Consider the following 18,227-nt stretch of genomic DNA (forward strand, 5'->3'; position numbering starts at 1 on the left):
AGGAAGCAAACTACAGAATCATTAGGGGAGGGGGAATTCTTGTTGCTGCTAAATGCTAGGATATCTTCCTTAATAACAGGAAGCCAGGTTTCAGATAGTGGCACAGAGTATTTGCATTCATTTTGCATCAAGATAAGGGGAGTGAATAGCATATTTTTCTTCTTAATTTCTTATTCCATTGGGAGGGGGCGATGGGGAAGCAGTAGAAGTTTCAAGCAACCACAAAAAAGGAATGACTCATACGTTTCTGAATTGAGATCATAAATCCTTCTTGTTAGCTATCGATTTCAGCCTTCTTAACAACCTCTGTCTGCTTTCTTTACAGACAATGAAGTGTCTAGAATCAAGTCTCTGTGTGTTCTCTCTCTCTCTCTCTCTCTCTCTCTCTCTCGCAGTAGTTCTTTATAATGTTTGGATATATGGTAAATAACGGAAGGTGATCAGGTTTGTGGTTCTATGAAGGCAGTGTGGCTGGGCATATTTCTGCTTCCTTTCACTGTATTTTATCTTTCCCTGATGCTTTGCGTAGGGCCATCCTTATCCCATGAAGCAAAGAAATGTAATTTCGTCAGGAACAGGATTCCAAAGGGACTGCCAGTTTCCTGGGGTGGGGTTTGGGGATCCAAAGGGTATATAAATATAATCTGTCTTTTTCTTTAATTTGTTTTGATATCAGTATGAAAAGTGGGGAATTCGTGGAAGGGAATTTGGGTCGACTTTAGAAAAAGGAAAAAAAGGGATTTAAGAATGAGTACTGAGGTATAAATTTTGAGGTATATAAGGTAAAATTGGTTTGTTTTTCAAAATGAATCAAGCATGAAAAGGTTAACTATTGTATTTTCTGTATCAGTATAGGTATAGTGAAAAGGTTAAAAATTGGGAATAAGAACTTGTTGAATTTACAATCTAAATGGGAATATAAGAAGGGGAGGTGTGGGGAAGTCAGGGAAAGATGTTATAGAAAATAAGGATTTCAAATTGTTTGTGTTTTTAACTTTTTCTTTTTTGGTTTTTGAAAATGGAAAACTTCTAATAAATATTTATTAAAAAAAAGGGACTGCCAGTTTCCTTCCTCCAGTCTTAAACAAAATGAAATCAAGTTGGGGGAGGGGCATCTTTTAATAATTTCATTGAGGTTGGCACAAAAAATGCCATTATCCTGTGCCAGAGGTGGAATACTATTTTCTGCCTGTGGGCCACATTTTGTGCCCTTGGCCACATGCCCACAGAAAGTGTGTCCAGAGGCAAAAGTGGCAGAGCAATGGATGTGACTCTTAGCTTTGCATAGGGGGCTACATTCCAGCCTTGCAAAGGTTGGGAGTTTCCTACATATCCGCCTACAGCCATTGCCATAGTTCCAGGACGCACTTGAGCCAGGTGAACGCACTCCAGAAGGGTGCTGTGCAGGGCCAGTAAGGGATGTGGCCTGGGCAGAATCCTGGGGGGTGAGGAGAGAGAAAAGTTGCAAGGGCTGTATTTGTCCCAGCCAGCCAGCCAAAAGCCCCCCCCCTCCTGTCTTATGCCATTCACTTTTAAATGATACACTGGGTGTAGACACCTGGAGACGGGTTGCATTAACCTGCTTGCAAACATCTGCACTGAGAAGTTTTGAGTTGCTGCGGTGCCATCTCTTGGCTCTGCATCTATCTGAAATGGGGCTCCAACTTGGTAGCCTGACACAACTGGACATACACCACCGTACCCCTGCTTAAATCTATATTGCACAAAGGGCAGAAGGAAGGGAAGACATATATCAAAGAGGCTATAGAATATGAAGTCAATATAGCTAGATTCTCAGGCAGCATTTGCTAAGGGGTGTAGAGAGAGGTGGCAAAATGTTGGGAGGGCAGAACTGTGCCCTCAAAGCTCGCCCTCAGGTGCACTGGATGGTGCTGCCCCATTGTAAGTGAGATTCAGTTGCCACCCTGCATATGGAAGGAGATACCATCTTGTCCTTCATCTCAGGCAGAGAAATGGCTTGGGCCAGCCCTGGAGATGGTATTCCACTTTCTGTGGTGTAGAGCAGATATCCTCCATCTCATGCACTGCACACAGGATCTTTCATGTGACACCTGATTCTACAGATGCTCATGCGCCCCCTCAAGGCACAGAGAGGGGACATAAGCTATGCACCCATAAGAATAGTGGTTGGCATGAAACACCTGCTGGCAGTGTGCAGGGACTTCTGAAAAAAGACTAACCCTGCTCTTCATGTATGAGCCATGGATAGAGATGGTGAGTCCTAACTATGCTGAGTCAGAAGTAATTCCTATTGAACTCAGTATGGCTTCCTTCCAGTTAAGTGGATTTAGAATGTCATCCTTAATCTGCTTCCTATTTTGAATTTCAAAACAAAACAAAAATAGCATGGGCTCTATCACTCATTATTGTTTTTCTAACATGGAAATAAATTATCTTTCTTCTGTGCCAAGACCCCGTGACCCCAAAGTTCCCTAGGGGAACATGAATAATCACACAGGACCACAGCATATTGGGGTTTTAGACTGAATATGGCCACAACTTTATTGGTTACAGTAGACAGTGGTTTGGCAGGAAAGGAAAAAGGAAAGACTGCTGGGCAGGGCTCAATTTAAGGACCCCTAGGAGCGGGCTCAGGTGCCCCCATTGGCCAGTTGGGCCCTGCCAAGGGGAACACCTGCCAAGGACTGCCGACATTGGCCAATAGATGGCAGCCTGGTGATCTGACCTGCTATTAGCTGGATGACTTGTGTGCTGCAACGCCCCCCACCAAGGAAAGTGAACCGTCTTGCTAACTGCTTCTCAGTTAAAGTCCTTACTTCTTTGTCAAAGCGGGACACACCATCTGGATTTTACTACCCGTTTTTGACTACCCTATACCCTCATTTTAAAAGTAAACTTACATTTAAATTTTATTTTCCCCTACCCGCACTCCAAAGTTTTTGTGACTTATAACTAATCTGTCCTTTCAGGATGCATGAATGAGGAAAATGAGAGAGGATGATAGGTTTGTGCTGAACTCAAGGTAGCAAGAGCAACTGCAGTCCTAACTCTACTTACCTGGGAAGAAGCCCCACTGAATTCAATTGACTTGCTTTTGAGTAGACACAATTAGCTTTGCAGCCATACATGGTTTTATGATGGGCAATCAGACAGTTCATTAATTTTGTCATCAAGGTGTCAAGGGGTTTTTTGTTTGGGTGTTTTTGTTGTTGTTGTTTTGCTACAAATGACTCCCTGTGTCATTCACTTTCAAAGAGGACATGCAGGGAAGGTGATTACTTTGCACATATATACTGATGGCAGATACATGCGTGTCTATGTAAAAAACTAATTTTAAAAATAGGTATATTTCCACATCAGCAAACAATCAGTGGAACACAGACTTGTGGAAAATAAATCATTTGCAGCAGAATGGAAAACACCAGAGGAAAGTGCAAATGAATATTGGAATGGATTGAGGCGTGTTCATACATCCCTGTTAGTGAATTTACTAGTATCATACAAAAACATTACATTGGAATGCAAAAATTGGTCTCCCATGGGTAGTATTACCTTGACTAGGTAGTACTACTAAGCATTGATTTAGTGCCAACAGTGTGCTGGGTGCTAAATTGCTCAACTGCACACAGCTCCACAAAGTACCGTAACATGCTAAATGCATCTGTTCTGCTCAGCTTAGTAATTGACTCAAGGATGTCTATAGTGTGACACAAAACAAGGAGTATATCCTTCTGGTGACCTGTGTACGTGGATCAAAGCAATCTCATATCATGGCTGCTGCTGGTGGGTTCTTTGCATTAGATAGTGTGCTCTTGTGTGCATGTGTACCTGTAATCTATGCGATTCATTTTACTTACCACCATTTAACGAACATCTAACTAACATTTCCTTGGGCACCAAAGGGAACTAGAACATCTGTCAAGTCACAAGTCATGCCGACTTCTTTGCATGCTATTGTGGTTATAAAATAAAATTATAAAGCTGTTTCTGTCCTGCTGAGGCTGGTTAACGGGTCCCCTCTTACTTGCTGAGCCTGCCCTAAACCTGGGTTCAGATTCATAATGAGAACAGTTGAAGATCATCAAAGTGGTTTATAATTAACTGCCTGCTTTCCCATCTATCTGTCTGTCTATCTGGTATTCTTTGGTTTTTGTCATGTAACTCATAACATGTTTTAGCTTAAGGTTACCAGATTTTTTTCAATGAATCAGGGGACACTTTAATCAATCAATCAATCAATCAATCAATCAATTAAATACTACACGTTCGGGACATTGATGCTGCAGCGATCCTCAGTATCTTGACCTCAGTATCTGAAAAAATATTATAAAAATATTAAGACACTAGTCGGTTTGGAGTAAGTTCAACGGTTTATAATTCTGTGAAGGGAAATATAGATGTAGGATTGATTTGGCTAAAATAGAATATGCAGCAGTAACTGTTAACTTAAGGAAACAATGGAAGGATGGATGGGAAGTCAACCAATCATATTATTCCTTCCTTCCTTCCTTCCATCCTTCCTTCCTTCCTTTCCCTTTCCCTTTCCCTTTCCCTTTCCCTTTCCCTTTCCCTTTCCCTTTCCCTTTCCCTTTCCCTCTTTCCTCTTTCCTCTTTCCTCTTTCCTCTTTCCTCTTTCCTCTCCTTTCCTTTCCTTTCCTGTCCTGTCCTGTCCTGTCCTGTTTGTATTTTGAAAATTTATAAGTCAGATGGGCAGCATATAAATAATGTTGTTGTTGTATTTGAAGTGTTGCTGAACTTTAGATTTCTATAAAGTCTTTATGACATTGACTGTTATACTTTTGATCCATAGCATAGAATTGGCCTTTTTTACAGCTGCCACCCACTGGGTCAATGTTAGCATTGAGCTATCCACCATGACCCCTGAGATCTCATTCCTGGCCAGCTGATATTTTATGAACAATGTAATGTCTTCCAGGGTCAGGTTGGATAATGGTTTGTTGACCGTCTGTAGGGGGGAATGTTTCTAAGAATGGTTTTTTCGTCTCTTGCAAAGGGAAGATTAATTAGAAGGGTCAGTGCCTACTTCATACTTTCCCAGGGTCCTAAATTACTTGTATGCACAAGAATCTGAGAATGTTTTAAAGCAGATCTTGAAGCTCTTGATAGTTTGTTAGTAAAAGTCCAGATGTTCCTTTGTGTTTAGACCAGGGGCTATAAGCTTTTCCAGCTGAGGACTCACCTTTCCTTCAACATATAATATGAGACCCACTTTAAAATTTCTTTATCATTTCTTTATCATATATTGTACATATATGTATAAATCATTTCAAAAGCTTTCCATAGCAGCTAACAATTAAAAGCATCAGTTCAAAACAATGGAGCATTAACAGCAATAAATGCTAAAAACGCTTTAAATCCGTGTTTTTATCCAGTGGGATAAAAATAGATATCACCGCATCTAAAAACCTAAGTGAACATTAATGTTGGCGTCAGATAAGTATTTTTAGGCAGGGTGCCACCACATGACAACTCTGCTTCAGGTCACTACACACCAAAAACTACCATGGTGTCATTGCTGTAACCCACTCTGGGAAAGGTCACGATTCAGGGCTTGTCCACACTTCCACTTGTCCTCATAGGCGCCGACTCCATGGGGCCTGAGGGGGCCCGAGCCCCCTCAAAAATTCGTTTGGGGGGGCTCTGCCCCCCCAATAATTTAAGAGAATTATTAGTTATATTATGCTTTGCCGCACCGGGTGCAACATCTGGGGGGGGGCGCGAGTCCAGAGGGCCCAGCCACGTCGTGCCCTCAGCCCGCCCCTATTGTCAGAGGCTCAGCGTGGAAGTGTTAACAAAGTTTCAGAGGGGGGAGTGAGTGGGGGGGGACGCGGGGAGGGGAGGGGGTCCCCGCTTCTCCGGCCGCCTTGCAGAAGCGGCCACCGCCTAGCGGCTCTGCCTTTGCTCGCAGGCCTGCCTGGGGGCTCCCTCGGCTCCAGCGCTGAGCTGGCGGCCCCGATCCCGGGAGCAAAGAGTTGTCGCGGGAGCGGCTAGACCTGCGCCAGGGCCCTGACCCGACAGCTTCTCCGGCTCCCCAAGCCGAGGACAGCTTTGGCTGTGAAGCTGCGCCTTCCGGGCTGGCCCCTTCTCGGCTGGGCCTCGCCTCTCCAGCTCCCGGTATGTGTGCTCCGCGGTGGTCCCCGCTCCTTCCAGACCCTTCCACCGCCCCCTGCCAAACTGGCTGTAGATACAAGAAGGGCAGCTGGGGTGGGCTATAGAGGACCCTGCCTCCCCCTGAGGGGCTCATCTCTGGCAATTTTGCTCAAGGAGCCCCCTGAGTTTTGGCATTGTCTCTCCGCGCCCACCCCCACCCCGCCTCTCTCCAGGAGCTTTATGGAGCCGCCTGGATCGGGTCTGCTTTGGAGGAGGGGAGCCTTCCTTGACCAGCATGGGCCCCCCCCAATATTTTTTATAAGTCGGCGCCCCTGCTTGTCCTGTGTCTAGAAAGCACGGCTCCAAGGGGTTTTCCACTTCTCTTATACTTTCTAGGCACAGTTCTGAGAGGTTTTCCACTGGTCTCCCTGCTTCACTGCTGAATTGGAACAAACAGAAATATGCAGCAATGCCAATAGATGTTTGTTCTGATTTAGTAGTAAAGAGTGGGTTTTCCCGGGGAAAGTGGCGGGACAAATGGATGAATGCAGTGACTACTACACAAAGTTTGTTTAATGCAACAATGGAAGTGTGTTGTCCTTGTGTGAAATGCCTTAGAATTCTGAGTGGTGTGCCAAGAGTTTCAGTAAGGTAGCAAAATTTATTTAAAGGGTTTCTCACACAATTGTGACTCCTAGTCACCCCTAGCTCCACTATTTGAAGACAAATGGGTTAGGCGAGGTATAAGGAACCTTTGGCCTTTGAGATATTGCTGAGTTAATGCTCCCACAGGCATTAGCAATGGCCAGAGAGGCTGGCAGTTGGAGTTCAGCAGCCTCTGGTTCCTGATTTAACCCAATGGCAGGGGAATAATGGTTATCGCCTTTTGTTGTTTTACTTTAATGTTAAGATGTCTCGAGGTGTGGGACATTGCAAATAAATGAGGTATTGGAAGAAACTGGCCATGTGGCAGTCCTATATGGAAACAGCCCCCATCCCCAACTCAGCTCCACAATCTTTGCCTGGAATAAATTACTTTTGTAGCATAATCCTATTTTATGTAATAATATGTGGAGCAATTTCAGTCTTAAGTAATGCTTTCCAAATAGTGGTAGAAGCCTCCCACAGTTGCAACAGTCTTTACAACTAGTTGGTTGGACTTATAAGAGAGAAAATTCCTATGGTGACAGACCCTGTTTACCATAAGATGTTGGGCCACAAATGTCAGCCCTGCCATTATAATGGCAATGACACTGTACCTTTTGCGTCCCAGGGGCTGCTGGAGACAACACTCTGGGATGACTGCCATCGACATCTCATGCCCAGAAGCATCTGGCTCTCCAGTGTGGAAAGCAGAATGACTGGTGGACCAGATAGATCTTTTGCCTGATCTAGCAAGGCTTTTCTTAAGCTACATTGTGGAAGGAAAAGCTCTAAATAATTATGGAAGTCAGATGTGAATGAAGCGGGGAACAAGAACAAAGGGGGAGGGAGCAGGATCTTCTCACGTGAAATGAACATTCGTATAAAACTCCAACGATAACTCATGCACACAAGATCATAGATATTTTTAAAAGAAGATCAAAGGCAGGAGGGTTTGAATTACAGTTTAGATCTTTTAAAAGGAATCTGCGGTTTTGAACTGTACAAGTAATTAACACCACACGTCAATCAGATGCATTAGCTAAACTGAAAATTAGAAGCACCGTCCCATCTCACTCCTAAATGTGGATTACAAAATATTTGCTGACATTTTGGCAAGTAGGCTTAAAAAAGTATTAAATGCAGTAATTCATAAGGACCAGGCAGGCTTTCTCCCAGGGAGACATTTGTTTGATAATACCAGGAACATTATTGACATTTTGGAACTTTTGCAAACTAATATTAACACTAAAGCAGTGTTAATTTTCATTGACGCGGAGAAGGCCTTTGACAACATTTCTTGGAAGTTTATGAAGAAAAATTTGGAAGGGATGGGAGTGGGACAGGGGTTCGAAAATGGTATAGAAGCAATCTATTCAGAACAAAAAGCTAAATTGATAGTGAACAATGTGGTGACAGAAGAGTTCAAAATCAAAAAAGGAACACGACAGGGGTGTCCCTTATCCCCTCTTTTATTTATTTCAGTCCTGGAGGTGCTTTTGAGCATGATTAGGGAGGACCGGCGGGTACAAGGAATACAGGTCGGAGCGAAACAATATAAACTGAAAGCTTTTGCAGATGATTTATTTAAGGACAACTATGAAAAATGTTGGTTAGAAGTTAAAAAGGACTTAGAAATTTGGTCAAGACTGAAACTTTCCTTGTTGGGTCGAATAGCAGCTATAAAAATGAATGTTTTGCCAAAGATGTTGTTTTTGTTTCAAACCCTTCAGATTGTGGACAGAGTGGAATGTTTTGGCAAATGGCAGAAGGATATCTCGAAGTTTGTTTGGCAGGGCAAAAAGCCCCGAATAAAATTTAAAATATTAACTGATGCAAAAGAAAGAGGGGGGTTTGCCCTGCCAGACTTAAGGTTATATTATGAAGCTGCAGCCTTCTGCTGGATGAAAGATTGGTTACTTTTAGAGAACACTGATGTCCTGGATCTGGAAGGGTTTAATAACTCTTTAGGATGGCATGCATATTTGTGGTATGACAAGGTAAAGACTCACAAAATGTTCAAAAACCATATTGTCAGGAAAGCAATATTTATGGTCTGGACAAAATACAAAGACTTATTAGAAGGTAAGACCCCGAGGTGGCTATCACCAGTGGAGGCCAAGGCTCGAAAAAACCCCAATATGGAGGCCGGCTGGCTGAAATATGGGGAAATAGTAGAAAAAGTTGGTGAAAATTGGAGGTTACAGAGCTATGAAAAATTAAAGCATAAGGTGCAAGACTGGTTTCATTATGCTCAAATTCAGGAGGTTTTTAAGTTGGATAAAAAAACAGGTTTCCAGGAGGAAAAATCGAAACTAGAGACAGAACTGTTAGAACCAAAAACTAAGGTTCTTTCGAGAATGTATAACTTGCTGCTTAAATGGAACACTCAGGATGAGACAGTTAAATCAGCCATGATAAAATGGGCTCAAGACATTGGGTACAATATTATGTTTGAAGACTGGGAAAGGTTATGGACCACTGGTATGAAATTTACGGCATGTAGTGCCTTGAAAGAAAATATTATGAAAATGATTTACAGGTGGTACATGACCCCAGTCAAGCTTGCTAAAATATGCCATTTGTCTGATAATAAATGTTGGAAATGTAAGGAGGCTGAAGGGACATTTTTTCACCTCTGGTGGACCTGTCCGAGGGTGAAGGCCTTCTGGGAAATGATCTATAATGAGTTAAAAAAGGTATTTAGGTATACCTTCACCAAGAAACCAGAGGCCTTCCTCTTGGGCATTGTCGGCCAGAAAGTGTTAAAGAAGGATAGAACATTTCTTATGTATGCAACAACAGCAGCAAGGATACTTATCGCAAAGTACTGGAAGACACAAGAATTGCCCACACTGGAAGAATGGCATATGCAACTGACGGACTATATGGAACTGGCCGAAATGACTGGCAGAATCCGAGACTTGGGAGAAGAGAAGATGGAGGAGGACTGGAAAAAATTTAAGGACTATTTAGAAAAACATTATAAGTTATATGAATGTTAAGAAATTGCATGATTTGGAAAATATAGCTCCTGCAGCAAGATTTGGTATATTGGAAATTAAGATATGATTATGAAAGGATTAAAGTTTAAAATAATATGGTATTTATATCAGGGTAAAAGTAAATAGATAATAAGTATTTTGAACCCTTCAAATAAAGAGATTTATTTGAAAACACAAACAACACATGAAACAAGGTATTAATTTGCTGACATTTTTATTGTAAAGAAAGCATGGGGAGGAAGACATGGGGAAGTCCAATTGGTTATGAAAATTGCACTGGAAAGTTGGATTTCTTTTATTCTTATTTTTTTCTTTTTTCTTTTGCTATCTTGCTGGCTATCTGACTTTATATCTGTATTTGGGGAAAAAGCAATAAAAATATTTTTTTTAAAAAAATAAACTGAAAATTAGAAGCATCGAGCCCAAACTAAGCACCACTAGGAATGGAAAATTATGCCACAACAACACTGGGAATTTGGGGGTGGCTCATATTTCTGTGCAGGCATGCATAAAGCCCCACCATCTTGTATCACAGGTTTGCTGTCCATGTCTTAAAGGAAAGAAGTCCTTTCGACATGGCCAGACTATCACAAGTTATATTTGCTTTCATGTTATGGAGTGAAATTAGAGTGACCAACTACATGGGAGTACAATTGGCCTACTGTCCTTTTCACAGCGGTGGAGATGAGGGGATTTTGGCATATGTAGTCTTGGAATTCTCAGCACGATAGGCTTGTACATGCCTAAAATCTCTCTTCTACGCAACAGTTAAATGTACAGAAACCCTTTGCTCCTTCCGTATAGTGAATTTGAGAATTAGGACCAGTAATCATCCTTCCATCCATTGGCAGCTATTCATGCTTGGATAAATCCACCTTAAATATTATATGAATCTAATCAGCCAGAAAGGCTCCATAGGAGGGTGAGCAAGCTTTTCTAAAACAAGGAGCTCTGTGTTTTAAAATGGTCATTTGTATAGGCTGCACTTAAACGGCTCTCATAGAGTCACCTTACAATCCATGCAGTTGAATAAATACATACTAAGATAATGGGGGGGGGGGTCCTGCATAATTACATGTTTGAAAGCAATACAGGGAACAGGGATGCCCCAAATCCTGCCGATGAACTCAGGCCATGCATTTTTGAAAACCATTTTCAAAGAGTGGTCAAGTTGTTGCATTCCCCTTCTTCTTCATCATCATCATCACCTCATTCAAAATAACCAAAGGGATTAAATTGCATGGTGGGGGCAGGACTGCACACAACATGTGACTGGGTCTCATGATATGGAGCCAGCATCCTTAGGAAGCTGCTGGTAGACACAAATCACTGGTACCTTCCTTCACACACACACACACACACACACACACACACACCATAAGGGCTGAGCAATACAGTGGTGCCTCACAAGACGAAAATAATTCATTCCGCGAGTCTGTTCATCTTGCGATGTTTTTCGTCTTGCGAAGCACGGTCCGTCGCAACTGCGCCTCTTCAAGCGGCTTTTAAAAAAAAGCGCAAGACGTTTTCGTCTTGCGAAGCAAGCCCATAGGGAAATTTGTCTAGCGAAGCAACGCAAAAACGGAAAACCCTTTCGTCTAGCGAGTTTTTCGTCTTGCGAGGCATTTGCCTTGCGGGGCACCACTGTATATGCTTTTCAGCATCACAATATATCACCAGCTGAACATCGTGGTATACTGATATATCACGATGTCAGAAAAAAGGCTGGAGCTATGTAGAGGCATTGGCTGCCTTCATGGTTTCTCCTGCATTGCGATTTTTGCCAGCACCTGCTCTGGTGATTTGCTGCCCCTGCAGGAGGCAAGGGAGAGCTGAGCCAGCAGAGTTAAGAGGAGCTGCAGGAATTGAGAGAATTGGCTGCTTCATGATTTTTCCCACGTGGTGATTTTTGCAAAGCACACACAAGTGCAATATGGACTTCAAACCGGTTTTCGATGATACATCAATATATTGCCCAGCCCTATTGAGCAGTGCCAGGTGGTTGAGCTCAACTGCCAGATCAATCCTACCTGGGACCATTGGGTCTGGTCTGGTTCCAAATTGGATGGTGGACCAGGTGTGTAGATCCCTGCATTGCAGGGGGTTGGACTGGATTACTTTCAAGGTCCCTTCCAACTCTATGAGGAAGTAAAAATGTAGGAAGTAAAAATGACAGATAGACCAAGCTGCCCATCAGGTCGCTGAGGTTGCTGTTGCCCACCACCCCAGTTAAGCTCATTAGACCCTACTGATGGAGGATGAGACCCCAGCACCCTGACTGTGGCTCCTTCAAACCTGGAGCCACCCATGTAATGGGGGGATGATGACGACACCCCAGAGCCACTCAGGATTTGTTTGCTGTAGCAGTACTGGCTCAAAGTGGATAACTCACAGCCTGACACACATCATTTCTCCCCCTTAAAGGTACCAGGGGCTCTCCTTGGGGAAATATAACCCTCACCCATGAAGAAACCATGGAGGAGGAGGAGGAGGAGGAGGAGGAGGAGGAGAAACAGGAGGGAAGAAGATTTGCAGGCCTGGTCAGTGGATTCTTATGGAACCCATGGACCAATCAAGGACTCAGAAAGACAGCAGGGGCGTCTTTACTGGCCTTCTGACCAGAGTAGGCACCAACCAAGGGGTCCCAAACCTTTTAGGGGCCCTGCAACAATGGATCAAAATAATAGTGATTTGATCTTGAAATAAAATTGAGATTTTTGATTGTCCAGAGGCTCTACAGGGTTTAATCCAGCACTGATTCTGTCTGTCTGGGTAGGATGCGTGGTGAGGATTGGTTTGGCTCAGTCTAGTAGCATGGCCTCTTACAATGCGTTGGATTTGATTCCTAAAGATTCTTTTCTCTGTGCTCTGGTGAGAAGAACAGGCATTGTTTAATTTTGCAGTGAAGTGATGACACACGGGGAAGGTTCCTTGAGGAGCAACTTTTTACTTAATTTTTAGAGGAGAGGGGAAACAATTGATGGAGTTTGTGGGGGCAGGATTGAGAGAAACTGTGTTCTTTATTTGGTACAATATGTTTGCAGGGAGCAGTATTTAATGTCTAAAAATAAAAGTGCAGGGAATTGGTGGGGGGAATCTTTGCCATCTGTCTTGTAAATCCTTCTCTTTTATCTTGGACAGTATGTGGTGGGGGTGTGGAGGAAGACAGAAGGGGCAGTAGCTCTATGGAAAGCATTTCAATTATTGTCTTGCTGGTTAACAGTGGAAACTAAGGTGTTTTAGCACCTTCCATAGCAAGGAATCTAGACTGAGATTTCTGAGATCATTCCTAACAAGAAACTAGAGACAAGAAGATCCGACCCCCAGCTGGGGTGTGTGTGGAAATTTACCATCTAATCCAGCTTCACACTGGCTCATGCTTCAGTTGTCCACTCCCTCTGTGAATTGGTGTTGCTTGCAATGACTTTCTGTAGACTTCCGCAGAATTTTCTGAATATGGTGACATTTATTCTGCTCTGATTTAGTCAGCTACCATCCCTGTCAATGTTCAGTCTTAGCTGTTTGCTAACTGGGTGCTGCTGAATTCAACCCACATTTTACCAGCTTCCTCGCAATATCATGGGGGACTTTTTCAAAAGCCTTACTGAAATGGAGATACACTATGTCCACATCATTCCCCGATCCAACAAGCTTGTAACTCCATCCAAAAATAGAAAGGAGATTCATGTGGCATGACTTATTTTTCAGAAACCTATGCTGAGTCTTAGTAATCACTGTATCCTTTCCTAAATGCTCACAGACCGACTGTTGACTTATCTGTTCTAGGACTTTTCCTGGTATCGGCGTCAAACTCACTGGTCGGTAGTTACCTGCATCTTCCTTCCCTCCCTTTTTGAAGATGGGGACAACATTTGCCCACCTCCAGTCTGTAGTGGCCTCACCTGTTCTCCAAGAATTCTCTAAGATTATATTAGTGCCCTCGCCCTGGAAATTTGAATTCATTTAAAGTAGCTAGGTGTTCCCTTACTACCTCTTTTCCTATTTGGGGCTGCAGCTTCCTCAGGTTGGGAATTGCTTTCCTTTTGGTTGAAAACAGAGGCAAAGTAGGTGTTGAGTAGTTCTGCTTTCTCTCGTGTCACCCAATAGCATCTCTCCGCCTTCTCCATACAGAAGACCTACCCTTTCCTCGTCCCTCCTCCTTCATTCTGCTGAATCTCCCCAATTTTCAACAACACAAGACTATCAGAAATTAAGTAGGTTAAACTTTTATTTTATTCAATAAGTGGTTTATGATCCTACCCTGAAGCTGCAGTTCTTGCGATATGCTGAACTGTAGTAACAGTTTGATGTAAAGCTTCCACAGTTTGTTTATTTTTAAAAAACATCAGAAAGATGTGTGTTGCAAAGCAATTCTTCATTGGCTCTACTTTGCACCTTAAAGAGTTAAAAAGAAAGATGGAATGCCTTGAGAATGTTGGCAGAGAAGGGGAGAGAGAGACAGAAAAGGGGTTTGTTTTCCATCCTCTCTGGACGTACTCCCGGCACTTTGAAGGCTAAGTGATGATTCTAGATTTAAGTTTGTTTCTCAGTTCCTCTGCAAGGAGCTAAGCAGAGAAAAGTGAGATTATAAAGACAGATAGCTATACCAGGAGACCAACTTTTTTAAAAAAAATGCAACTCCCTTTGTAGCAAAAAAAAGAAAAAAGAACAAAAAGGGGATATTTTTACATTGTCCCTCAGTGCAACAGTATTTTATTTTAGAAGATACACAGAAAACGTTGGGAGAACCTATCCCTGCAAAGGGGAACTCCTAGCAAAATGGTTTGTTTTGGCTTTGGTGTTTTTCTTTTTCTTTTCCCTTCCTTTCATGGAAAATCACTGTGACATTTTAACCGTGCCATTCTTTAGTAGTCTGAAAAATCAGCAAACCACCCGGGACTACCAGCGCCAGACCTTCTGTTTTGCTAGCTGGCATGGCTGCTGTGCTTTTTAGATTTGAAGATCTGCTGTACAGTTGGGACAGCCTAGTGTGGAACCTGACGTCGCGGGTTCTGGGGACTTATCGATTCAGAAACTTGCAGGTTGTGCGACTAATGCTTAAACCATGGTGCATCTCCAGAGCTGTGTACCAGGTAGGGTAAAATTATTTAAACATACTGGGGACCAGGGTAGGGGTGGTGATGGGGCGACAAGCTCCTAGCCAGTTTTTTACTTAGAGTGCCTGGGAAATCATGCAAGGACGGGTCTTTTGTGGCTGTGATTCTTAGACTTTTTTGTAATGTCTAAGGATTGCTTTGTGTAGCATTTAATTCTACACTTGTATTGTCTAAGGATTGCTTTGTGTAGGACTTAATTCTACACTAAATTTCCAGATTTTTTTTCCTTTCGCTATATTAAGATTTGCTGCATTAAGATTTTTCCACTTTCCCCAGGTGGCTCAGGGCAGGGTACATGGGGCTATGATTCTGGCCAGCATCTCATTCTGACAATTCTGAGCATTTTGCATGGCAGCTAGAAGGTAGCAAAGACCACTCCTTGCCTCCACTTTCTGGCTGCATCACTCATTTACCTCTACAGACGTACATGGAAGGGGGCATTGAACAAACCGATAGAGTGCATCCCAGAATCCAGTTCATCATCCTGCAGAACTGTGAGGTCACTGACCACATTCTTGCTTTGCAAAAGGAAGCCTTTCATCCGCTGCTCTTTATTTTCCTGGTTCTGCTGCTCTGTGCACAGGTGGAGTTTGACACAATGCACCAGCCATGCCAAAAGCAAGAAAGAGAGATCAGGGTGCTGCTGCATCTGACCCGGTTGGGGCCCAAGATGAAGGGAGAGTGCACCCTAGAGTTATCTGCAACCCACACCTTTGTGACCCCTCAATTCATCCCTATGGCTCTGTTTCCACTTCAAACCCCAGAAATTATGGGGAGAAGCTGGCAGCCCGGAAGTTAAGGGGATCCTTGCCCCAGCAAACCCATAGCACCCTTCCTCCCAAAGTGGTAAAAAACAATTCCAATACAAATGCCAACTGGAAAAAATAGCAATTAAAAAAAATTAACAGGCTTGTTGGAAGAGAAAGATCTGCCTAATAGTCAAGGGGAAGGCTCTTTGAAGGGAGGTGCCACATCACTAAAGGCCTAATTCCTACATTGTGCAGAATGAAACTCCTGATAAGACCTGCTCTGCAGGAAGTCCTCACCCACAGAGCATAGCGATATTTCCTCTGAAAGTGTCATCTTCATATTGTTATAAGTTTGTGGATGCCTTGACCCCTGAATTCCTGGGTCTAATGGGTGCTGGGTCTAGTAGGTGTTGGAGTTTAATTGATGCCTGGAGTATTAAGATGGGCTGCCAGATGCCAAAATACACACCAAACCAGTTTTTTTCATTAGCAGAAAATTGTCTGGGAGAAGATGGGCCATTTTCAGGGAACAAACACAGACAGATCGCCCATCAGGAAAGTGGAGACTCTCTGCCAGCCAGCAAATTGGGGATGAGGGAGCCCCACCCTGAGTTCTGAGAGGCTTAGTCAGAAGACAGTGCCAGAGTTTTTCTTAGGAGGAAGTTATAGATTTTCTTTTGGCTGCAGTGTGATTGCGGGGAAAGGGTGTCAATCTGTTAAATGCGGCAAGCTGAAGGGGTGGGTCAGAGCACAATGCAAACTGACAGTTTGAACCCGAGGTGAGTGAAATGGGAGAAGCAGGACCCTCTAGGAGTGTAATGCTTTGAACCCTTTCATCATAGGCTCCAGTTGTATGTATGTATGTGTAAATAAACCATTTATGATAAAGGCACCCCACTCTCTGCTTTGCCGCATTTCCAAAGGAAACACAAACCTTGGGTAAGCATGCCGGGAACCCCTGGAATCTCACACAGCTGAAGAGATTGGGTTGGCCTGTAACAATATTAAGTTTGTCCTGCACCTTCCGTGGAGGTTAGGCAGACTTCCTCTTGCTGAGATGCCACCATGTAATGCCATTAACCTTTATTGGCTGCTGATGGTGTGGCTGGGAGCAAAGAAACTGTGGTGGCATCACAACAAAGTGGAAAGAGAAGCTGTTTTTTTCTTGGTGGAAGCATCACCTCTAGTTCTACCCGGAACGAGTCAGCTCATGCCATAGTCTTTGGTAGCTTTGCATGTGGATTAGATTTTCACGTTTAGTGTTTTCTGTTGCCTTCCCCCTACTCTTGCTTTTCAACCCATTGGTAGCAGCTGGCAGGGAAGCCAATAGGGTATGCTGTGCATTTTGTTTCACCAGCTATTATGAGGATGAGGAGGTGAACTCATGTCAAGTTCTGCCATTACAGCCTGCAAAATTCTTGATCTTTAAGCAAAAAACACTGGATAAAATTATACAACTTCATGGTTAAATGAAATTAGATAAAGGAAAACTGTGCTCCCCAACCAAACGGTACCAGAATATCCTCCTGGGTGTAGTACAGTCATTTTATTTATTTTGTATTCAAGTTCTTCTGTGTTTGTTGGAGGCTGTATCGAGAGAGGAGTTCTGCTCCACTGACTGTGTGGGAGCCTGAAAGAGCTCAAGACTGTTTCAAGATTGGACCCTCGGTTTTTCCTGATGCTGCACAAACACCGAAAATGCTAAGTCTTTGTATGAAAGAGCCTTATGTAAGAGGAGTTCCATTGAGATTTCCCACCTTGTTTTTCAGCAGGATCTTAGGTTGAGAAATAGATGCACATCTGGTTTGAGGCAAAGAACAAGATGAAAACTTGGAAGGGGAAATTGGAACCGAAGAATAGTGTTGTATGTTCCCCACTTCCCCGGGTGGTGAAAAGGTCCAGGGATGGCTTGTCAACATTTAGCTGCAGCTTGGGTTAGAAAGCACTGAAGACTTGGTGCTACTTGTTTATTTACAAATATACATTTTCAGCATGGAGAAGCAGGCAGGCAGACATCCAGACAACCTACACTCATCTGTGCAGCAACATCAGTTCCCCCCTGCAAGTAAAAATTAGCCCCACAGAGCACCCGTTCTCTGTTTCTTCCATCTACCTGCAAAACTCAGATTTGTTTTTACCTTCTTGGCTACACTGCAAAGTTATTTCTCTTAGCCATGAACACACTGTAGAACACTGGTCTCTCAACTCCCCCCCCCCCCCGCCAATGTGGTTTGTCCTCCTGGCACTTGATGTGCAGACATGAACATACCATGCCATGAAAATTTTCACCTGCGTAGTTTTGCAAAAAAAAAAAAAAGCTCTTAGAGACACAGGAGCAGACCAGGGTTCAATGAGCAACCCTAGTTGGAACTTGAAGTGACATGAGATGTTATGAAAATTCTAAAGGTGGTGTTGATCTTTGATAGTTCAGTGACACTTACAAGTCATCAGTTTTGCAAACCAAACAACCTTTCCTCTGTTCCACTTAATTGCATGTTCCGCTTATTTACATTTATACACTGCAGAGCGGTCCTCAACTTTAGAAGATAACAACATAGCCTTTTCTTCTTTAAACTGAGAGTTGTCTTCTCCAGAGGTGAAGTCAATCAGGTTCCCCCCCC

At 43.2% G+C, this 18,227-nt stretch overlaps 1 protein-coding gene across 6 annotated transcripts in view; it reads left to right on the top strand.

The window, feature by feature from the left end:
* FRMD4A (FERM domain containing 4A) overlaps positions 1 to 18,227 on the top strand; it is a 449,083-nt gene that overhangs the window by 172,208 nt on the left and 258,648 nt on the right. Inside the window, exon 1 of one of the 6 annotated variants that reach the window (XM_081210648.1) lies at positions 14,373 to 14,833. The exons of 4 other annotated variants lie outside the window; for them this stretch is intronic. In XM_081210648.1, the coding sequence (XP_081066774.1) occupies positions 14,675 to 14,833 (159 nt within the window). In that variant the 5' untranslated portion in view covers positions 14,373 to 14,674. Of the gene's footprint in view, positions 1 to 14,372; positions 14,834 to 18,227 lie in introns of those variants that run through there. One more of the 6 variants, XM_081210647.1, reaches the window with a different exon arrangement.

The sequence above is a fragment of the Podarcis bocagei genome (genome assembly GCF_964188305.1).
Source record: "Podarcis bocagei genome assembly, chromosome: 10".
NCBI classification, from domain to species: Eukaryota; Metazoa; Chordata; class Lepidosauria; order Squamata; family Lacertidae; genus Podarcis; species Podarcis bocagei.